The sequence below is a fragment of the Haliotis asinina genome, chromosome 13 (assembly GCF_037392515.1).
Source record: "Haliotis asinina isolate JCU_RB_2024 chromosome 13, JCU_Hal_asi_v2, whole genome shotgun sequence".
In the NCBI taxonomy this organism is placed as follows: domain Eukaryota; kingdom Metazoa; phylum Mollusca; class Gastropoda; order Lepetellida; family Haliotidae; genus Haliotis; species Haliotis asinina.
Window position 1 is genome coordinate 7,094,559 of NC_090292.1, and position 21,325 is coordinate 7,115,883.

A 21,325-nucleotide genomic window follows, 5' to 3' on the forward strand; every position below is an offset into this window, starting at 1 on the left:
ATTACTTTTAGCTCTCATTTCAGTGTAGTAATAGAAAATTAATCAGAAGTATTACTATATAGTATTATATGATGAATATAATATGGAAGTTTACAAACATATACATTTATTGCATATGTAGCAGTGTTTTTATTTATTGTGCAAATTTCAAATCAAGTCATTCACAAAAGTAACACATACACATCATTGTATGTTAAGTGTTCATTTGTCCTATGTTGTCATAGTCTTGTCGTTGAATGCCACCTCTATACATCTTCACCTTTTCCTTCTGCTTGTTGGAACCTTGTCAACAAGGATTTCCCTTAACTTCCTCTCTATTCTTAGCCAGACAACCCATTCTTTGGGATTTTCCCTTCTCTATTTATAGGACACATCAAAGACTTCCTTTGGTGTGTTACCTTTTTCCGTATTGGCTATTGTGTCCTCTGACCTTACTTCCTTTGGCCACCCGTTTTCCTCTTCACTCCACTAACTGTTGTTGAGCAGGAACCATCATTTTCACTTTCTCAGGTATGGCTTTTTTCTAATCTGTTTCCATCTGCCTTTACTACATAATTGTCTATAAAAAGGTGCAAAATGTTTTTGAAATAACAAAAGTAAAACAATAGAAGCAGTTTTAATTGATAATTATATAAATTGAGTTATATGTATTATTCATAAAATTAGTATAAATTTCCAACATGGCTGAAGCTATGTGACCAAATTTGCTGGGGCGTTTTGACAGTGAGATATTCGCACTCCATAATCATTCCTGAATGGAATCCTCGGGATGCGTACGTGAAGTTATCCATTTCTTCTTCCGTTTCACTCTTCGAATCAGAGCGCCAGTAGCATCCCAATGTACCCCATCACAAAACCATCAAATCATATCGCTGGCCGTCTTGTATGTTACAGAAACATGTGAGTGGCGACAATGAGGAAGTAGTACCGTAACGAAGGGAAGTAACTCTGTATACACTTCCGGTACAGGGCTCGGGGATTCACTATATTTTTTGTTTCTCATATCTGGTAGGTATGTGGTTTGTATCAATGTTTTATTGAGAACTCAATGTGTTCATTTGCTCACGCAACACCTGTTAGAACTACTAATAACCGAGAGCCGCGATACAGTACTACACAGTCAAGACATGACCCTGCATCGTGGTCGGGAACATCACCTTAAATCCTATTCAGATTCTAGTGGTCGATTACCCCTCGTATTTTCTTGAGATTTTTAAACTGTATTTCACGTGTGTTTTTTTAGTTTATTATGGAAAAGTCAATACTGTATACCACCATCGCTGCTATCGGTTACACCCTATTATAGGTTCTCGTACTTATGTGAAGACGTTTACTTGCTTACCCTCGTGTTTATCCATATCGAACTTTTGTGCTGTTTTGTGCTATTTCACACACATACGCGATCTAGTGTGTGTTTTCTGTCATACAGATTCTGCTGAATGCTACAACAAATAAATTAAAACAAAATGCAAATAATGAATGTAAAACAGACTAATTTTATAGCAACAATGACAGGCTACTGCCTTGTTCAGGAATGTATCCATCAATATCCACATAAAAGAATGATATTCCTAGCTGGTAAATAATCCTGCACAATGTCGTGTTTCTTAGAAAAGTCTAATTTGCGAAAAAGTAACACATCGTTGGAAACCTGATAAACCTGAAGGGAGGATGTTGTTTTTACACTCTCACTTTGCGACAGGGTGTAGTCAGTATAGATTAATACATCTACACGCACTGCCTTTTCACAAATCCGATGTAGAAGATAAAACAGTAATTAATCAATCAGTGTGTTATCGGTTAATCCTTTTATCGATGTTTGTTTTTGTAACTCAGCTTGTAAACCCTCTTGCATCACTTACATGCACATATTACATAACATACTATACGTTTGCTACGACAGACCTTAATTTATAATGTTGAGTATTTACTCCAGACAGGAGAAATGCCAAATGGGAACTTTGTATGAGTAACTTGTGTGGTGTTACCACTAATTATACCTGTTATAAATTTGGCATTTGCTGTGTACTTGGGTAAATAGGTGTAATCAGTTTTTTTTAGGTAAGAAAATTTTCAGATTTCTCTACCAATGGCAAAGTCATTGTTTTTAGTTTATGAATTCAAATAAATCAACTGTGTCTGTTTTTATTATCATAGATAATAAACCAGGGTAGCTACCATAGCTACTAAAAGTTACGTATGATATTTGCTGTCACAGCTGGGCCAACACTCAAAACTATCTGAACATAAAGCTTTGCAATCTTTCGGACCGAAACTAATGGCTTGCTACGTGCTTGTAGGCACCATATTTTCACATAAAATGATTTAATATCAAGGTGAAAAACCATAGAAATAGGATCAAATTGGATCAGTCACTATACCATCCAAGCATCCGAAAAAAACTACACTGCAGGGATATTTTGTTACGATCAGACAAGGATTACAAGGATATTTTTAAATAATGGTGTATGATGGGCATCCGGCCTCTTGACTGTTTAGGTGAAGGAATTCTGCTAAGGTGGATCGGAGCCCAGTCCCTTTGTCTGTCATGCGCGAGGGAGTGGGCGCTGACCAATTTGCAGTTTGATTTCGTAATTAGACCGTTGGCGAGAAACATTATTCGCTCCGCCTTAGTTCCTCTTTAAGCATATCTGTAGTACCTGTGCCAACAGCAATCCCTTCAACAGCATTGTAAGTTGGTGTATTGAACAAGGGGATAGTTCTGTCGATATGCAACTTTATTATTCCAATGTATGTGATATGTCAGTGTACATTAAAATTCCTTTATCAAGTGTGTGATAAGTTAATCACTTGATAATGGTGTTAGCATCTATACCAAAATGCTCTATATATAGTGAGAGAGGATATTATATGTGTGCCCATATCATTCTAAGTTTACAACACAGTTGCCTAACATGTCGGTATTTCCTGCACGAGAGCGAGGGATATTCTGATATTTAGGCATGAGTGTCGCAAACATAGTATGTCATGGGCATGAATATAATATTCTGTTTATTACCGAAGTCGTTAAATTGAGGAAAGTAAACCCAACTCTATTTTCAAACAAAGTTGACTACATGCTGTCGCCACATGTAGAACACAACGTCACTGAAGAACCGTGATGTCATGGCATTGTTCATCATGTCATGTTACCATGACAAAGTGATATTTTGCCTTAGGGCATCATGTGAAAAATATGAACCCTAATATGTTCGTCCTCGTAGGTAATAAATTATATACAAGTGTGTATACAGAGAGCTAACCCCATGTTTGTTAGTGTTGGGAATCAGAAATTAATCAACTAGTGATTATCAGAGGACTTGTGGTAAACGATTGATAATCAGATTTTTTATTATGATCAAAACATATACATTTTCAATGTAATCACCAGTTTTTAAGGATTTTCTCCAGGTTTTGTTTCTAATTAATGTTTTTTTATAACTAATACTGCAATGTAGTGAAATGTATGATTGTAAGAAATGGAAATGTAACTGAACTTAATTAGTGGTTAAAATGTTACAAGGTGTATAGCTTATACTGTTGTCGGCACGTTTCTTTGTCGATAATCGTTAGACTTAATGGTTACTTCACAACAGTCAGGTGTGTTGTGCTGAAACAACAAATTCTGATTTATTGAAAATATGTTTTTGTATCGATAATTTTTAATCCTCCTTTTGATCAATTTTTGATTATTTTCAATTATTTTCAGTCAGAGGAGCACCACTAATGTTCTTCATGTTGATTATTCAGTCAGTTTTAAATATCAATACCATGAATGAAGATAGCAATGGATAGAAAAAAGCAAGTAATACAACTTTTTCCTGAAGAAATCAAATCAAGTGGCTGACACAAGTGGCACCATGGTAACTGAGAGTGATTCCATTGACATTGCTGATGCATGTGGCATTTTGAGGCTGGGTGATATAACTACAGATGATCAGTTGAATCATAAATTAGAGACATTTATAAATCCAGCCAGAAGTAATGCCCAAAAATATCAAAATTACAAATTTAATGAGGAATGGAAAACTTTTGCATTATTTGCAATATTATGTGTTTGAAAACATCTGAACAGTTCAACAGTGCATTTCTTTCATTGCATATTGCAATAAAAGCAGTGCAACTGGAATTTGGCTGAAGCAACTAGTTTTTCTACCTTAGGTTGCAAGTAGGTTGACATTTCTTAAACCGAGCCCTGGTTAAATCATGGGAGTTAAGATCCCCTAAGCTCTAAGGTCCCCTAAGCTAAAAGCCGATGACACAGATGTTGATACACACAGCTATCTTAGCACTAAGGTCCTTGAGATAATCCTATTTTTTGATATGGACACATAACAGTGGTAGCACAAGATGCGTGTCTTCAGCTGAATCAGGTAGTAGGGAGTGCAGTGTTTGAGTTGACTGAAGGACCAGTCTAGTGATCCAGTGAGCTTGAGGTATTGGGATCGAGCCCACCTGTGATCAGGTGTGAAAACCTTGGATTCAACTTTGTGTGCAGACTCTTTCGGTGTTGTCACAACCCCTAGTGTGCAGCATACTAGTATTACTACCCTGTGCAGAACCCACTAATCTGTATGACCAGATGGTGGTACATGCAAACATCTAGTTGCGGGTACAGAAATGTCAAGTTGCTGTACTTGGACTAAGTACCGTGACTATGCGTCCCAGTCCACCCAGCTGTGAATAGGTACCCCGTTAGGATGAAAAAGTCACAAGAAACTTGGTGTGCCTAGAGGTGCACCAAGAGTTGTATACTCCCCAGGGAGTTGAGATTAATAATATGACGTGCTGTTGAGATTGACATCCAGTGATCAAAAAGTACCAGCACCTTGAGCAATCACTAGTTGGATATGTGCACTATATAAATATCCTGTAACAATAATTAAGAGAATACATTCATGCTACTGGAATATTGTTGACTGTGGGGTTAATCAACATACGACAAACTTTTGTTTTTCCCTTTCTAACCGATTCTTGATGGGTTGCCATGCTTACAGCTACATCAGACCCGAGCCATGGATCCTGAGCTGCTCAAGGGAAGGAACAAGTTTCTCCAGCGAGCCAAGGCACAACCATCAGTAGAGAAAAGAAAACACAAGGGTGATGAAAATGAACACAAGTCTAAAAAGCAGAAGATCAAATCATCAACACCCAAACCCAAACGTAAGTGGTGTTAATTCACTGCCTTCTTTGTTCTTCCCTTAAGTTACATTCTACCACATCCTGTTCCGCTGACTGACTCCACATTTGTCCTTGTATTTACCTGTTTCCCCTGTGAGGGACCAGCTTAGCAGATTATACATTATTAACAAGTAGGGGCGGTGAGGTAGCCCAGTGGTTAAAGCATTTGCTCGTCATGCTGAAGACCTGAGCTTGATTTACAGGATGGGTACAGTGTTTGAAGTCCATTTCTGGTGTCCCCTGCATGGTTTTACTGGAATATTGCTAAAAGTATAAAACCAAACTCACTCACTCAGCCAAACATAAGTTTTGATTTTCTTCTGTGTCCATGAGACATACCCTGACAGCACTTTTCAAAGCACAAGCAAAAACCTTTTCACTACAAGGGAAATGAAATTTCAAGAAGCAAAAGCAAACAAATAGTTCCAAAATCAATAGCCTTTAGTTTTCAAAACCATAACTAAACATGTTAAATAATACCTCAAGTCTAACTGTCAAGTCAAAAAGTTTTAAATACATGAAGCATATTAGCATCTGGAGGTTCCATGTAAAGTCAGCAGCAGTCTGTGCTTGTCATAATATTAAACTACATTTTTCTTTTGATCAGGGCCCCGTTCCTCAAAGCAATCAATAGGGCTACAATAGTCAATGTTAAAGTATGAGAGTTACGATCAACTTAGCGCTACGACTGTCGTAGTTTATGTTAAAGTATGAGAGTTATGATCAACTTAAGGCTACGATCACTTTGAGGAATGGAGCCCTGACTCACTGACTTGGTTGAACATGTGTGAGTGAGAGAGTTTACCGGTAGTTAATGAGTGGCCAGGCTAGCTGACTTGGTTGGCACGTCATCATATGCCATTTGTGTAGGTCAGTGCTCATGATGTTGATCACTGGATTGTCTGGCCCAGGTTTGATTACTTACAGACCAACACCATGTAGCTGGAATATTGCTGAACTTGTCATTAAACAACGAAAACAACTGACCTAAAGTACAAAATCAGGTGTCCACAGAATCCCCAGTTACTAACTTCTGTGAAACACAAGGGTCCTATAGCATGATGAAATGATGTTGCAGACTGTAATGATGGTTTAGTGAAGACATTAGTTGCAAGAACTTTAATTCTGATGTAACAAGTTTTGAACACTGATTATTATTGTGTCGAAGGTGACACAGTGTTTGTATTTTTCAGCTTCTATTCTGTACATTGGAGCACATTTCTGTGTCATGTAAACCTTGCTGCAGAAGGCATTGCTGCCTTATTTAATATTGACGTTCCTCTACGCAGAGGCAGCTCCCCTGGACTACAAGACAGCACAAGGCAGTTCACAGTTCAAGTTTGGTGTTCTGGCTAAAATAGTGAAACACATGAAGGTAATGCCACAAACTCAGACGGCTTGATCGACTAAACAACCTTAGCTAAGATCAACCTTAGACACTAAGTGTAGCGTTACGATCACCTTAAGAAAAAGATACGCCTGTTGCACAAAACAACCTCAGGGCAACCTTAACTCAGCCGTAACCTTAACTAAGGCTGAACTCTTCAGCGCAGGAGTAATGGAAGCATCCCTAGTTACCATGTGAATTCAGCATGTCCAGTTGACACGTTCTATCTCTGTACACTCCCTGCTTCCTCAATCTTCCCTCAATCTCGTATAAAATAAAAGCAGCCGCCAAATTCCCTTCCCAATCTTAGAGACGCTAAGGTTGGGTCGGGCCAACCTTAGTTATCAATCTTAATGTAAGGTTATCCTTAGTTAAGGTTGTTTTGTGCAACGGGAGGCTATCTTTAGTGAAGGTCTAAGATTGTAATCTTAGAGATAAGGTTGACCTTAAGAGATAAGTTGTTTTGAACAACGGAGCACTGGCATATATTCTAACACTGAACTGCAGATTCAGATTCCAGAGGTCAGGATATCTCTACACAGGGCTCCAGATAAGGGCATATCGGTGTATGTACGGCTAAAAAATATGCTCAGTGCGGTAGGAAAAAATTAGAAAACATAGCGGATACGCACCACAGCAATGATGTGTGATCTTAGAATCATTTAGTTTTCCTTATCCTGACTCCAACTGAGCTGCTTATCTTCTCTTCCTGATGAAGGCAGTGGAACACCTGAAGTTCCCTTCTAAAAGAAGCAGACGTAAAAATACACTCACCCACGAGTAGCCTCCCTTTACCCACGCACATTGTCAGTTGATCGGCCATGATTGTCATTTTCTCCTCTTCGCTCGACGAGGACGGTTGGAGGCACCTGGTGTCCCGATTACAGCGATAAGTTTTTCAGCTATTTCAGTCCTTTAACTAAGTTTATGTTGTATGCGGTATTTGGTCTTCTACCACCAGCCGTTCCCATCTTCAACTCTACTGGAAGAATTGGGGAATTCTCAACGAATTCGTCATGAAGATTCTTTTACACGACTACAAGATACCACTGCAAACTACACCTCCGATCACAAGAGATGACGTTATTATCTTTGGAGGAAAAATTCGGTGGAAAAATTCCTACACTTCTACCTAGAAGACAGTCTGTCTACATCAGCTTTATGCGTCTTGAGTTTTTTCGCACGCTTTTACTCATCTAGACACGTACTCGGCAAACCAGAATGCTGGCAAAGGGTATCACGGTCTGAAAAAGATTTCATCATGATCAGTTGACTGCTGCACCGGTGACGTCACATCTGCAGTCAGATTGGTCCTTGAGAGACAACGCCCTATGCAGAATGTGGTGTTACTGTTCCAGTATCAGAAAGTCATCTACATTTGGATGCAGACTCCCAACACTTGAGACCACACGCGCAATGGGGACGCACCAGTCGAATGTCTGCGGATTGCTGCAAATAGACTTATTTGCAACCAGGTTCAACAAACAGACAGCAACCTTTGTGTCATCGGTACCAGATCCATTAGTCTGACCTACAGACGCTCTCAGCATCCTAGAATGTGGTCCTCCAACACCTCACAAGTGATGCGTATGAGCCACTCAATCAGACCTCAATTGAAATGCTGACTCAAAAGATGCTATTTTTACTTACCTTGGCTACAACTGCAAGAATATCAGAAATTCGTGCTCTAGACTTTTATCAAACAAAATTTGATGCACATCACCAAAAAAACAGCTCACTTGGGTCTTCGAGGGGATTTCATTGCCAAGAATCAGCTGCCAGGTCAACTCGACACAGTTCTGCATACCAGCCTTGTCTTCAATCCTGGGACCTCATGATACCCAACACTTATCATTATATCCAGTCAGAGCATTGAAAATATACATTGCATGTACCAAGTCTAGAAGACAACGGTTCAAGCGCCTGTTTATCCCTATATCTACTGAGACACCTAAGGAAGTATCCCACAACACTTTCTTAGTGTGGATCAGAGCTGTTATACTTAGAGCATATAAAGCAGCAGGATTGGAACCTCCGCGAGCCTCCAACCCGCATGAAGTCACAGAGCTAGCCTTGACACTAGCACTACATGGGAATTGCTCGCTATCAACTATAATGGAGGGTTGCTTTTCAAAGTCAAACAGGGTGTTTGCCAACCACTACCTACGAGACATAGCCACGGAGGACGTCACTGGCATTCATCAATTTGGGCCTCTCGTCGTTGCTCAGAAACTAACAGTTCCCCGAAGACGCTGACTTCACTCACCCGATTTATCACGTGACTTGTGGAAGCCAGATGCTCTGCGGAGTATAATGGTGGAAAGTCCATGTGCACGTCTTGAACAGACTAGCATGAGTGATCATGAGACTGTACTCGGAATGAAGATACTTACTTGTACATGAAGAGGGGTCACAACTAGTCTCGATTGCTGTATATTGACATTTAGTTGCATCAGAAACTACCAGGATGCTAGTTACTTTTGATGTCATCATGTACCAGTCAACAATGCCTTCTACGAAAGACAAGTTCAACTGGATGTGATCCCCCCCAGAATCTACAATGAATATTAGAAGGACAGGACTGAATTACAACTTCCCGTTTGGGGGAAAATTATTGGATGTAATTTTGACAGCCAGCTGAATCCAGCATATCCTGACCCACCACCGTTTCCGTCAGATTCTGTAAGTAATTAAGCATGTGTTGGGATAAGTTAAAATCCAGTCAGGCCGCGTTAGTCCAGACTCCGGCAATCCGATTCCCGCGATATCCCAAAAATAACTAGCTGTAATCAATCTTGTTTTGTTTACTATGTAAAGTCATTACCTATTGATTCATTAATCCGGTGCTTTACTCTCCGTGTCTGGACGTTAATTAGCGGTAACAGATTAGCTAATTACCCACAGTTTTGCTTCATTAATCTGGCGGTACATCAAAGATACAAATTGAAAACCCTAAAGCCATGTTTTGTGATTGGCTAAGATATTATTTGACAGACAGATGCGATCACATGGTTGACACGTGATCTTACTTTGTGACAATGCCAGTGTGCCAATATCAAACTGACCAACGTGAAAGTTCATTTCTTGACACCACATCTCACATTCAGCCAATGGATGCATTTCATCCAGTGTGCTGAAGATGGCCGGCCACAAACGCTTAATCTCTGAGAAGCACTTCGATTTCTTTCACAGGTGAGTTTTGTTAGTTATGTATAATCTATCCAGACATGATTGTATGTATTGATTGGTTGTCATATGAATATTCAAGTTGTTATGTCTACAAACTGTAATAAAGTCTTTTGAAACTTGTATACATTCGTATGTTTTTGTATTGCAATGTCTAAGGGAAGTAACTCTACTGTAGTTGTGTTCATAAAAGTTCGTTTCAGTAGTCCGTACGTTTCACTATCCGAATGTTTTTGATGAAAAACAGAAGTGTCCGGATTAACAAGGCCTGACTGTATGTAATTTTCTGAATAAAATTGATATTTTATACTTATCCTGACTCATGATGAAAGCCCTCCTAGCCGCCCCCTCACAGACACGCCTATAATTCCTATGATTCTCGTGTCAGGCGATTAGTAAGGAGAGACTGACAATCATCATCAGCTGACCATGTGCGTGGGTAAAGGGCTCATGGATGAGTATATTTTTATGTCTGCTTCTTTTAGAAGGGAACTTCAAGGGATTTCAGGTGTTCCACAACCTTCACCAGGAGGAGGAGATAAGCAGTTAAGCATGAGTCAGGATAAGTATAAAATATCAATTTTATTCAGAAAATTACATATTGTTTATTGACCTGTTTACACAACAGTAGCAATGTTGTGGCGCATATATGAAACGGAACACGAGATTACTTACACGCCATTAAATTCCATTCAGTACTCTAACTTTTCCCAGTATATCGAAAAATTAAGGCTTACATACTCCTCATGTTGAAAAATTATCTGGAGCCCTGTATACACGCGCATTCAGTGTGTATTATTCCCAGGAAGATCTGGGTCAGAATTGATCTGCAGTAGCCCATGCTTGTCTTAAAGGGTGAACAGGAGGATCGGATGATATGGTTCACAAAATGTCCTTGTGTTAAAGAAAACCTGTCATCACATTATTAAGTCACTTTGTGAAATAATCCAGAGTAATTGCAAAGTAATCACATGCATGCATAACAACAGGATGGAGGTAGCTCAACCAATTTTTGCTTAAAATGAACCTTTTCTACAACTTACTCTCTTATGAAATTTAATACATATATCATACGTGCATATGAAAATATATCACTAACAAATTCCATAGCAAAATCATAATAGTGACACTGTAAATGTGCTACATCAGCTACTAACAGCTGTACAACAGTTTCCCCACTCACAATGATGCCAACATGCATGTTTTTCTTGCCACCTGCAAAAGACCTCATAGAACTGCATCTCTTAATGCCTTCAGGGGTGGTGAGGTAGCCGAGTTAAAGCGCGCACTCATCATGCCCTGGTTCGATTAACCAAATGAGAACAATCTGTGGAGCACATTTATGGTTATTGCTAAAGAATTGTTAAAAGTGGTGTAAAACTAAATTCACTCACTATACTAATGGGTTCTTGTTAACAAGTCCAACTTCGTAGCAAATCCTGGGACACCTACTGGTAAACACATATAAGATGATCCACGATCTGACAAATGACCCCAATTTGCATACTTGGGAACGCCACACAGAACAATCCACTTGAAACAAGAGGGAGACAGGTTGTCTGATAAATATCGAGAGGTTTATTTTCCTCGTGCGTTTCACGCATGAATTGTTATAGTACACTCGATTTGGGAACAGGTACAATCCCAACGAATTGAATCAACACAATATACTGAGCAAATATGTTGAGGACCACCGATCCATTTCACGAAGCAAATGACATTTTCCTGGGGTTTCTTTTTAACAAAACTGTTGAATATCTAAAATGCTTGTCAATGCCCCAATCATATATTTGTCTTCGTCTTAGCTAAAGGTTAGCGTGGAATATCAGTATCTTATGCCTGAAATTGCAGTCTTATCATTCGAAGGAATATGCGGTGTTGATTTCATGTCACGGTTAGCATGTATTGTAATTGCATAATCGTCAAGGTACCTGTAGCAGCCAAGTGTAGTCGCCCAATTCATTGTACCGCCTTTCTTGTCACGAATGCGTTTAGTGCGCAGGATCATCTGATATGTGCCTAGCAGTAGGTTACTGGGACACATGTCCACTCCAGCACAGGGAGATGGGAGAATATTTCTTTTTAGACATGTTCTGTTAGAACCAATAAGAATATGTAAAAAAGTTCCTTCTCATGATTTCCACACTCACTTCCACCTGTACATCCATCTCTCCATCCACTGTATCCTACTCTCTTCGGGGGATGGTGGGGTAGCCAAGTGGTAAAGTGTTCGCTGGCTATGCCAAAGGCCCAGGTTCAGTTCCCCACATAGGTATAATGTGTAAAGCATTTATGGTGTCCCCTGCCATGATGTGGGAATATTGCTAAAATTTGCATGAAATTAAACTCACTCACTCACTCACTCACTCACTCACTCACTCACTCACTCACTCCAGCAGTTATATAACCGTTGTTACTGTTGTTCAAACAGCAAAGTTCATTGAAATGATCTTATTCAAGATTCGACATCAGAATGGTGAGCCCGAGCCGCTGGACATCGAAGAAATACTGGATGAGACAAACCAGCTGGACATCGGCAGCAGGATGAGACACTGGCTGAACACAGAGGTGAACTGGGGCATTGCATTACCATGCTAACATGCAGGGGGTAAATGGGGGTTGCATGTTGCCATGGTAACACTGGCTCACCACAGAGGTGAACCGGGGCATTGCCTTACCGTGGTAACGTGCAGAGGGTGAATGGGGGTTGCATGTTGCCATGGTAACACTGGCTCACCACAGAGGTGAACTGGGGTATTACACTTCAGGGCTCGATTTAGTGCTGTGCAACTTGCACTGGTGCAACCCAATATTACAAAGTGTAGCCTAGTTACGAGTCTAACCAAGTACAAGTAAACATCTGAATAAAACAGAGACAGAATCCAAGGGGCCAAGGGCAATTGCTCATAATTATGGCGTTTTATGTCTTAAATCTATATATTTCAGGCACTCATAAACAATCCGAAGATCATCGTTGTTGAAGAAAGAAACATAAAGAAGTTCCTGTTCAAACCGAAGTATGAGGTGAGGGACCGAAAAAGCCTGATAAAGCTGTTGAAGAGCTATGACCTGCATGGGCGAGGTGGGATTCTGATGGAAGACATTGAGGAGTCGTTGCCAGACGCAGCCAAAGTTTTCAAAGTAAGGGGCGAATATGCACACGCTGGCATACGTCAGAATAATATGTAAATATGTTTTCTGCCATACTCTATATATGTTCATGATATGCCAATAAGTGGTCCATGAATGAGTGATGCTATGAATGAGTTTGATATTAACTTGTGAAGATAGACAAGTGCAGTGACAGTGTCATTTAGCAGAGAGATGTTCCATGTTCAGTTTTCAAAATCCGTTTTAGAGAGAATATTACCTTAGATAATTCCTAGTCATTACATTTTTAGCTGAGGTCAGAATCACATGTAAATACTGTACTGAATTCAACTCATCTCATCAGTTTGTTTAAACAATTACGTCTGTTCACCCAGCAGTGAATGGGTACCCGGTGGGATAGATCATGTGACTGTTAACTTTCTAGTGCCTCACAGGTAGTCAGGGCTAATCGGGCTAATAATGCACTATGTCCTACTGTGTGTGAAAGTGTCGACTGAAAGTCATGGCACTGACCCGTGTCTGGTATGCTCCCAGCTGCTACTGAAAGAAATACTGGGTCCTACTGTGTGTGAAAGTGTCGACTGAAAGTCATGGCACTGACCCATGTCTGGTATGCTCCCAGCTGCTACTGAAAGAAATACTGGGTCCTACTGTGTGTGAAACTATCAACTGAAAGTCACGGTTCTGTGGCTACTGACCTGTTTCTTGTACTTGTGTTTGCAGCAGCTCGGTGAACATATCATCTATGTGACGAGGCCCATGGACAAGAAGAAGGTCCTGTATTACAATGACAAGTATTGCCAGTTTAAGATAGATGAAGGTAAACCCTCAAACTAATTCTGACCTTTCTCGATCTTCATTTACTCTTCTCTGTGAAAACTTCAGATGAAACAACTGATTCTCATTTGAAATAGTAGAAAGTTTCTGAAAGTCAGGGGAGACAAATCTGCCATAACACTTCAGTTTTGTGCAGGGTCTGCTGTGATTTCATGAATGTTTGTATAGATGTAGCGTGAAAACTGGAACTCTACTCACAAGTCCATATTGCAATTCCGTTAGTACTAGTATTTATGTCACCACCCACTAGTCTAATGAAGGTGATGTCTGGCACTGTTTGTTTGGAAACCCAACCTATTTTCAGATTAATTGTTTTTCAGAAAATCGTTGTGTTTGAATTGGACCTCAGCAACAAATGGTGACTTGCAAATGTATCATGGCAGGAGATAAGAAATTTATGCAAAAAATATCAATTTTCAACTTACCTTACCATAGGTCTTATGCATATTACCTCAAGCTTCGCCTAAAAGAGATCAGACAGTCGTTGATGCACCATTCCCTCGAATGGCTACCTCATGTATCGACGAGTGTATCACCAGAGGCCGTGGCTGTGCCAAGTCAGACTCCGATGGTTAGCACCGTCAACAGGATCATTCTCGGGTTCCCTTCTTGACGTCCGGCATGGGTAGGGGGAAGCGTCCTGAATAAGGCTGTGGAAGATATGAACAACCACGACTGGTTCCTCCTTACAAACAAGCATACAGCACTAACATTATGTCGCCATGCACAGGCAGCAAAGAATTCAACAACATTATTTATGACACTTCATTGAGCCCGTGCACTACAGTCAATGTGTATCAACGTTGGGAAGTGGAGCATTTGCTTCACAGCTCCTGTATTAGATGACCATGGTGTTATCTTCTGTGGAAGATCACTAATACAACGACCTGAAGTCTTCTATTCTCATTCTCACTCGTGTTTTTCCGGGACAAGCTGAACAGTAATGAAGTACAGATAAAACTGATTGATAAATGCTGTCTGAAGCGGCATTTGATTGTCTCCCCGAGCCGAAGAGGTCTTCTACAGCTGATTCAGTGTTGTATGTGTTTCTGGGCGTTGACAGCAACATAATTATGACAATTTCTACCGCGACAGCCAGTCAGCTGTAAGTAGACTTCACATGAAGGGCAGCTTGCTCACATCTTACCATGCTGACGATCTGATGACAAAGTGTTTCAGGCACTAACGCCTTCATTATAGAGAAGGTGTGTACCTGTTCTTTTGCCTCTCTATGAATATTCAGCTTCATTGTGTTTCCTGCAGCAACGTTTATGGTGTACATAGCACTGTATCGCATTTGTGGTAGTTACATGAAGTCAGAGTTGTATCTGACACAACATAGTTTCAAGCCATGATACCGCAAGCTCTGCTCTCTCCGTTACTGTTACGACAGTGGCAGTGTCCTCTCGGCCTACACACCTCAGCATTTGACCTGTCGGATAAGATTTTATCCACGACCAAAGCGACGTTACTGAGACATATTTGACAGATATGGACAGTAACAGTCATCTCTATGTAGATACGTTGCTACAAGGTTGTCGTGCCCACCCGGACAACGAGGTTGCAAGGGGGATTTGGGCAAGCAACGCACAAACTTTGCATGTCAACTACCTAGAGATGGAAGTTGTAATCAACATACTACAGCATTGGTCGACTGCTTTAAGGAACCCTCATCGAACGTGGCGTCTACCTTGGCTCTTCATAGGAACTGCACCATCCCAGTGTGCATGGACGGGTACTCCAGGAAGTCATCGGCAGTCTTCGGCACTCTTCGCCAGCCATCACTTGCAAGATTTGGCCGAGGACATGGAGGGTCTGATCTCTTTTGGCCACTTGTGGTTGCAGAGCAGCTCACTCGGCCTGTTGCCGAATAGGTGCCCACTTATGCTTACCATTTGGTCTCATGGTTTACCTTCATGTTGTTGAATGTGTTGGTTTCCATTGAGTTCCTTGACTTACTATCTGTTTTCCTGCTTCAGGGCTTCCTGATCCTGACTACAGTTAGTTTCTCGGGTCCTAGTTGCATGTGCTTTGGTAGTTGGATTGGTCTCCTGGGGCCCGACACCACCTTCCTACTGTCGAAGCCATATGCATAAGACTTATGGTAAGGTAAGTTAAAAATTTATTAAAATCTAAATATTTTAAATAATTAAATACTTACCTTACCATAGGGCGGTAACTCCCTCCCAACGCTGGACGCTCCTCCCCACTCTGGGCTCTTCAGACCTGCTTTCCAGTAAAAGTGATTTTTGAATGATCCGTGCTTGCGCAGGTGAGGAGATCACGCCACTTCCATACCTACAGACTTGTTCGTAAGAGGTGACTAACGGGATCGGGTGGTCCGACTCGCTGACTTGGTTGACACATGTCATCGGTTCCCATTTGCGCAGATCGATGCTCATGTTGTTGATCACTGGATTGTCTGGTCCAGACTCGATTATTTACAGACCGCCGCCATATAGCTGGAATATTGTTGAGTGCGGCGTAAAAGTAAACTCACTCACTCACTCACCTATAGACTCGCCGATACATGAGGTAACCATTTGAGGGAATGGGGCATCAATGACTGTCTGATCTCTTTTAAGCGAAGCTTGAGGTAATATGCATACGACTTATGGTAAGGTAAGTATTTAAATATCTAAAATATGTAGATTTTAATAAATTTGAAAAAAAAAATTAAAGAAAATATAGGGAAACATGCTCAATAATTATATGATTGATGCAGAATTCCAGAAGATGTGGCGGAGTGTTGCAGTGGACGGTCTGGATGAGAAGAAGATAGAGGAATACCTAGACAAGCACGGCATCACCTCCATGCAAGACCTCGGACCCAAACCAGTTGTATGTACAAATCCTTCTCTTTTATGACAATGTTAGGATCAAGTTGAACAATCTGTGCAGTCTGATCGGAAAGTGTCCCCAAGGTATCCCCATCTTTGAATAAGATTCAAAGGAAGGTGCAAAATGCTGGTCAAATGACGGCAGTGGCTTGGTTATGGCACTCCTGTGGATTGGTACCCTGGTAAGATTGTACCCAAATGAATTGGTACCCCAGTGACATTTTGTCCCACTTTCCTGGCAATGCAGTGGATTGGTACCCTGGTAACATTATCCCCAACGGAATTGGTAACCGAGTGACATTTTGTCCCATTTACTTGGAAATGCCGTGGATTGGTACCCTGGTAAGAAGGTACCCAAATGAGTTGGTACCCCAGTGACATCTTATCTCAGTTACTTGGTGCCCAGTGGCTTGGTACCCTGATAAGATATACCAAGGAGCTGGTACCCCAGGCACACCCCGCACCAGATACTTGGTACTCTGGTAGAATGATACACTAATGACATGGTTTGTACCATACCTCTTGTGTACTGGAGCACAATTGTTTTTTTGCAGAGGCTGTGATATGGGTGGAATATTGCAGACTGATTTTCCTGCATTTAATTAATTATTTATGTGGTCACTCTGATATGCTCACTTACACCCATGATTAACTGGATTTAATGCTGTCCATCCATAAGTAGTTTGATACATGCAGTCTCACCCTCACTTACACCTGTGACTAACTGGAGTCAAATGTCCATCAGTAGTTTAATCCATGCTGGTTCTCCCCCACTTAAACACATGACTAACTGGTACAATGGTCAACTGGTCAAATGCTGCCTGTCAGTAGTTTGATTCTATACACCCATGACTAACTGGAGTCAAATGTTGTCCATCAGTAGTTTAATCCATGCTGGTTCTCCCCCACTTAAACACATGACTAACTGGTACAATGGTCAACTGGTCAAATGCTGCCTGTCAGTAGTTTGATTCTATACACCCATGACTAACTGGAGTCAAATGTTGTCCATCAGTAGTTTAATCCATGCTGGTTCTCCCCCACTTAAACACATGACTAACTGGTACAATGGTCAACTGGTCAAATGCTGCCTGTCAGTAGTTTGATTCTATACACCCATGACTAACTGGAGTCAAATGTTGTCCATCAGTAGTTTAATCCATGCTGGTTCTCCCCCACTTAAACACATGACTAACTGGTACAATGGTCAACTGGTCAAATGCTGCCTGTCAGTAGTTTGATTCTATACACCCATGACTAACTGGAGTCAAATGTTGTCCATCAGTACTTTGATCCATACTCCCTCCCTTTCTCACTCACTCACTCACTCACTCACTCACTCACTCACTCACTCCTTTCATCCCTCCTCCCTTCTTCCCTCCTTCCCTCACTCATTCATGTGAAAATGCTTCCAGATGGCTGTCAAGCGGAAGAAGGGAGGAAGTCGGAAAGGGAAACAATTCAAGAAGCACAACGACCATCTTGACAATGTCCTGGAAGACTACACCCATGGCATAGCTAACAAGAAGACGTGACCCTGAGGTCACCTTGACCAGAGGAGGTCACATAGTGGACAAGGACATAATTCATTCTCATATCTGGAAGGACAACAGTTTGAATGAAACTGACTGGAGACCTCTCATTCCTGAGTCTCAGTCCTTGAACCAAATTATTTCTTTCTGTCAAAATATATTTACAGAGACTAAGCATCATTCTAAATGAAAGTGTATTTTGTGATATTTTGTTCTCATTGTACATGTGAAGATCTACTATTTTGGAGAAACTTCCGGTCATAGTGTAATGTCAAGGTCAATTGTTATTGATATTACTTTCGGCTGTTCTGGTGTATTGTAGCAGCCGCTGGGTCACAAGCCCGAACTACAGTCAGTCTGGCTCAGAAGGGGACTGATGAATTGTAGTCGGATTTGAAAACTAATAAACATATAATGCTCAATGAAACGCTGATAATAATCAGAACATCATACCAACTCTGTGAGTTTATTGCAAAAGACAGCCATTTGTGCAACAAGGGTTGGGGACAGCACAGCACAGGTTCATGAATCAATACCTTTGTGGGCACAGGTACATGTGCTTACGGAACTCCTGGCTGTCCCTTTCTTTGTACTCCCCCCTGATAACACTCATTTTTGTTTCTTTAGACATAAATTCTACAAAAACATAGCAGTCCAACTGATGTTTTGATTATGGTCCTCATTTCATTGGGTATTATATGTTTATTAGTTTTCAAGTTCCCTTGACTGATTGTCCTGTTCGGTGAATTGGTTGCCTGTTCCAGACTTGGTTGTTTACAACCACCTCAACCAGACAAGAATTGTCACCATGGTTATAACATATACATATGAGATTAACTAATGTCTGCATGGTATGACGCTATGATGTTCATAGGAATCAGACTATGAATAATAAGATCTTAAAGTACTTGAATCTGTCCATGGAACTGGCGTGAATCGTATGATGTGCAACATCTGTTCAACCATCGTTTGATTTTCTTTTTTTATCCTTATTGTATCATCGCATATTCAGTTCAGTGTTTGCATTCATCTCGCAAGCTTTGTGTTGTCACAGGACATAGTGTCGGCCTGACATCTTGAAGTTTGTGTTGTTGTGACTGAAGTCACAATGGTTGAGTGGGTTAAGCGGCTGACTTGGTGTGCTGACAATTAGGTGCTGGTGACTCTGAGGGTGCGGTTTCGAATCCAGGATGGGACTCAACATGACAGAAGTCTTGTCTTTACTAAGAAAGTGTAAGCCCAAATAAACGTGTTACATTCGGTCACTTTATAAGTTGCATTGTGTCGTCATGACATCATACTTTGAACATTGTGTCATCATGATTCAGACATCATACTTTGAACATTGTGTCGTCATGATTCAGACATCATACTTTGAACATTGTGTCATCATGATTCAGACATCATACTTTGAACATTGTGTCGTCATGATTCAGACATCATACTTTGAACATTGTGTCGTCATGATTCAGACATCATACTTTGAACATTGTGTCGTCATGATTCAGACATCATACTTTGAACATTGTGTCGTCATGATTCAGAGATCATACTTTGAACATTGTGTCATCATGATTCAGACATCATACTTTGAACATTGTGTCGTCATGATTCAGACATCATACTTTGAACATTGTGTCGTCATGATTCAGACATCATACTTTGAACATTGTGTCTTGATGACCCCTGGTATACTACTCATTGTATTGTTTGTTGAGAGACTCGCCGTGAGATGTGTCAGAACATAAGTGTGAAATGTGGTGCCCTTCGGAAAGCCAGAGTTCAAGAGTCAGATACTGGTTTATTTTTCCTGTTTTGTCTTGTTTCTTGATTATTTAACTGTCAGCATGAGTCCTTTATAGCCAGACCTGTGAAGATCCCAGGGTAGAATAGGCCTTCAGTAACCCATTCTTGCCATAAAAGGCAACTGTGCTTGTCATAAGAGGCAACTAACGGGATCAGGTGGTCAGGCTCGATGACTTGGTTGACACATGTCATCGGTTCCCAATTGTGCAGATCAATGCTCATGTTGTTGATTACTGGATTGTCGGGTCCAGACTCGATTATTTACAGACCGCCGCCATATAGCTGGAATATTGTTGAGGGTGGCGTAAAACATAACTCCCTCCCTCACTCACTCACCTTTATAGCCATCCTTGATAATCTCTAGAGTATACCGATATGTTGTGATAAATCTCCACTATACCCTGAACACATCTATGAATACATCCTGAATATTTTATTACCTCCCTTGGCTGGCTCTGCATTCTCACAGTAGCCAATGAACCAAGCCACCATTACAACCAAGCTTGCCGGTGTCAACAAAAATAGCGGTCTCAGTCGTGAAGGGTTGTTCACAGTGCAACTCGGAAAATATGCAGACAAATTGACACTTATATGCTTCAACTCCTTTACCTCTTTAAGAGTATGTCATTTATGTTGCCAGGTTTAGTCGGTTAGGTAATGTCAGAAGTGAAAGTGAGTTGTGATTGGTCAATTCCCCAGCATATGCACATGATGAATGAGAAGCCATCCAATAAAACCATCAGAGTGAGCCAAGGTATAGTAGATATTTATCGTCATGGCGCTTATCAAGGATGTTTGTAAGCAGTTGGTTTCTCATTTATTTGTCCTTTAACTCAACGTGTTAGGGACCAACAAAATCTCAAAAAGGAGCAAAATTCAAAAAGGAAGTGAAAATCAGATTTTGATGACAATGATCTTTTTTAGTATTTTGCAAGCAAAATGAAATAAGTTGTGCACATTTCATGAAAGCTGGAAGTGTTCACTACTCTCATTAAATGATCCTGATGGATTTCTTTGTAGCAGTCATTCTTTGTAATAAAATATATCAAAGCAATTTGAGATTTCTATGTGATTTCTTAGGAAACCTAGGGCATTGTAGACTTGGGGATCTGTCCGGAAAGACACAGACACAGATGTGTATCATACAAACGGGGCTGTAGACTTGGGGATTTGTCTGTAAAGACACAGATGTCTTGCGGATCTGTCCGTAAAGACAGAGCATGAAACTGCTTTTTGTTGTTTCGCCTCATAACAGATTTTTGTACTCAACATTCCCTGGTCAAATGTAGAACATGGCTGGCTGGGAAACATGTATGATATACATTAGTCCATTAATTGGGGCAGTCATATCTAAGTTTTCTGTCATATAGTAGAAGTTTGCTTACTGTGGATAGCACACCTTTCACTCGCTCCATGGTAACCGATCAGCAACATGGTTGAAATAA

The 21,325-nt window shown here is 40.7% G+C and overlaps 1 protein-coding gene across 2 annotated transcripts; it reads left to right on the forward strand.

Annotated features, from left to right (window-relative positions):
- The first annotated feature begins 462 nt into the window (after nucleotides 1–462).
- LOC137260021 (general transcription factor IIE subunit 2-like) lies at nucleotides 463–20,934 on the forward strand. 2 transcript variants are annotated; one of them, XM_067797705.1, is made up of 9 exons: nucleotides 463–510; nucleotides 895–1,012; nucleotides 4,998–5,163; nucleotides 6,471–6,556; nucleotides 12,215–12,322; nucleotides 12,701–12,895; nucleotides 13,589–13,685; nucleotides 16,428–16,543; nucleotides 17,958–20,934. In XM_067797705.1, exons 3-9 carry the CDS (start codon nucleotides 5,016–5,018, stop codon nucleotides 18,075–18,077), a joined length of 870 nt encoding a protein of 289 aa, XP_067653806.1. In that variant the 5' UTR covers nucleotides 463–510; nucleotides 895–1,012; nucleotides 4,998–5,015; the 3' UTR covers nucleotides 18,078–20,934. The 2 variants fall into 2 exon arrangements, with proteins under 2 accessions (XP_067653806.1, XP_067653805.1); XM_067797704.1 differs by having other exon boundaries at nucleotides 895–1,008.
- The last annotated feature ends 391 nt before the right edge of the window (nucleotides 20,935–21,325 follow it).

Excerpts from the sequence above, each read along its gene's own strand:
- LOC137260021 (XM_067797705.1), top strand. The coding sequence starts at position 5,016 with ATGGATCCTGAGCTGCTCAAGGGAAGGAACAAGTTTCTCCAGCGAGCC. Across the intron at positions 5,164-6,470 it reads ATCAACACCCAAACCCAAAC|AGGCAGCTCCCCTGGACTAC; the intron begins GTAAGTGGTGTT and ends TCCTCTACGCAG. Across the intron at positions 12,323-12,700 it reads GACACTGGCTGAACACAGAG|GCACTCATAAACAATCCGAA; the intron begins GTGAACTGGGGC and ends TATATATTTCAG.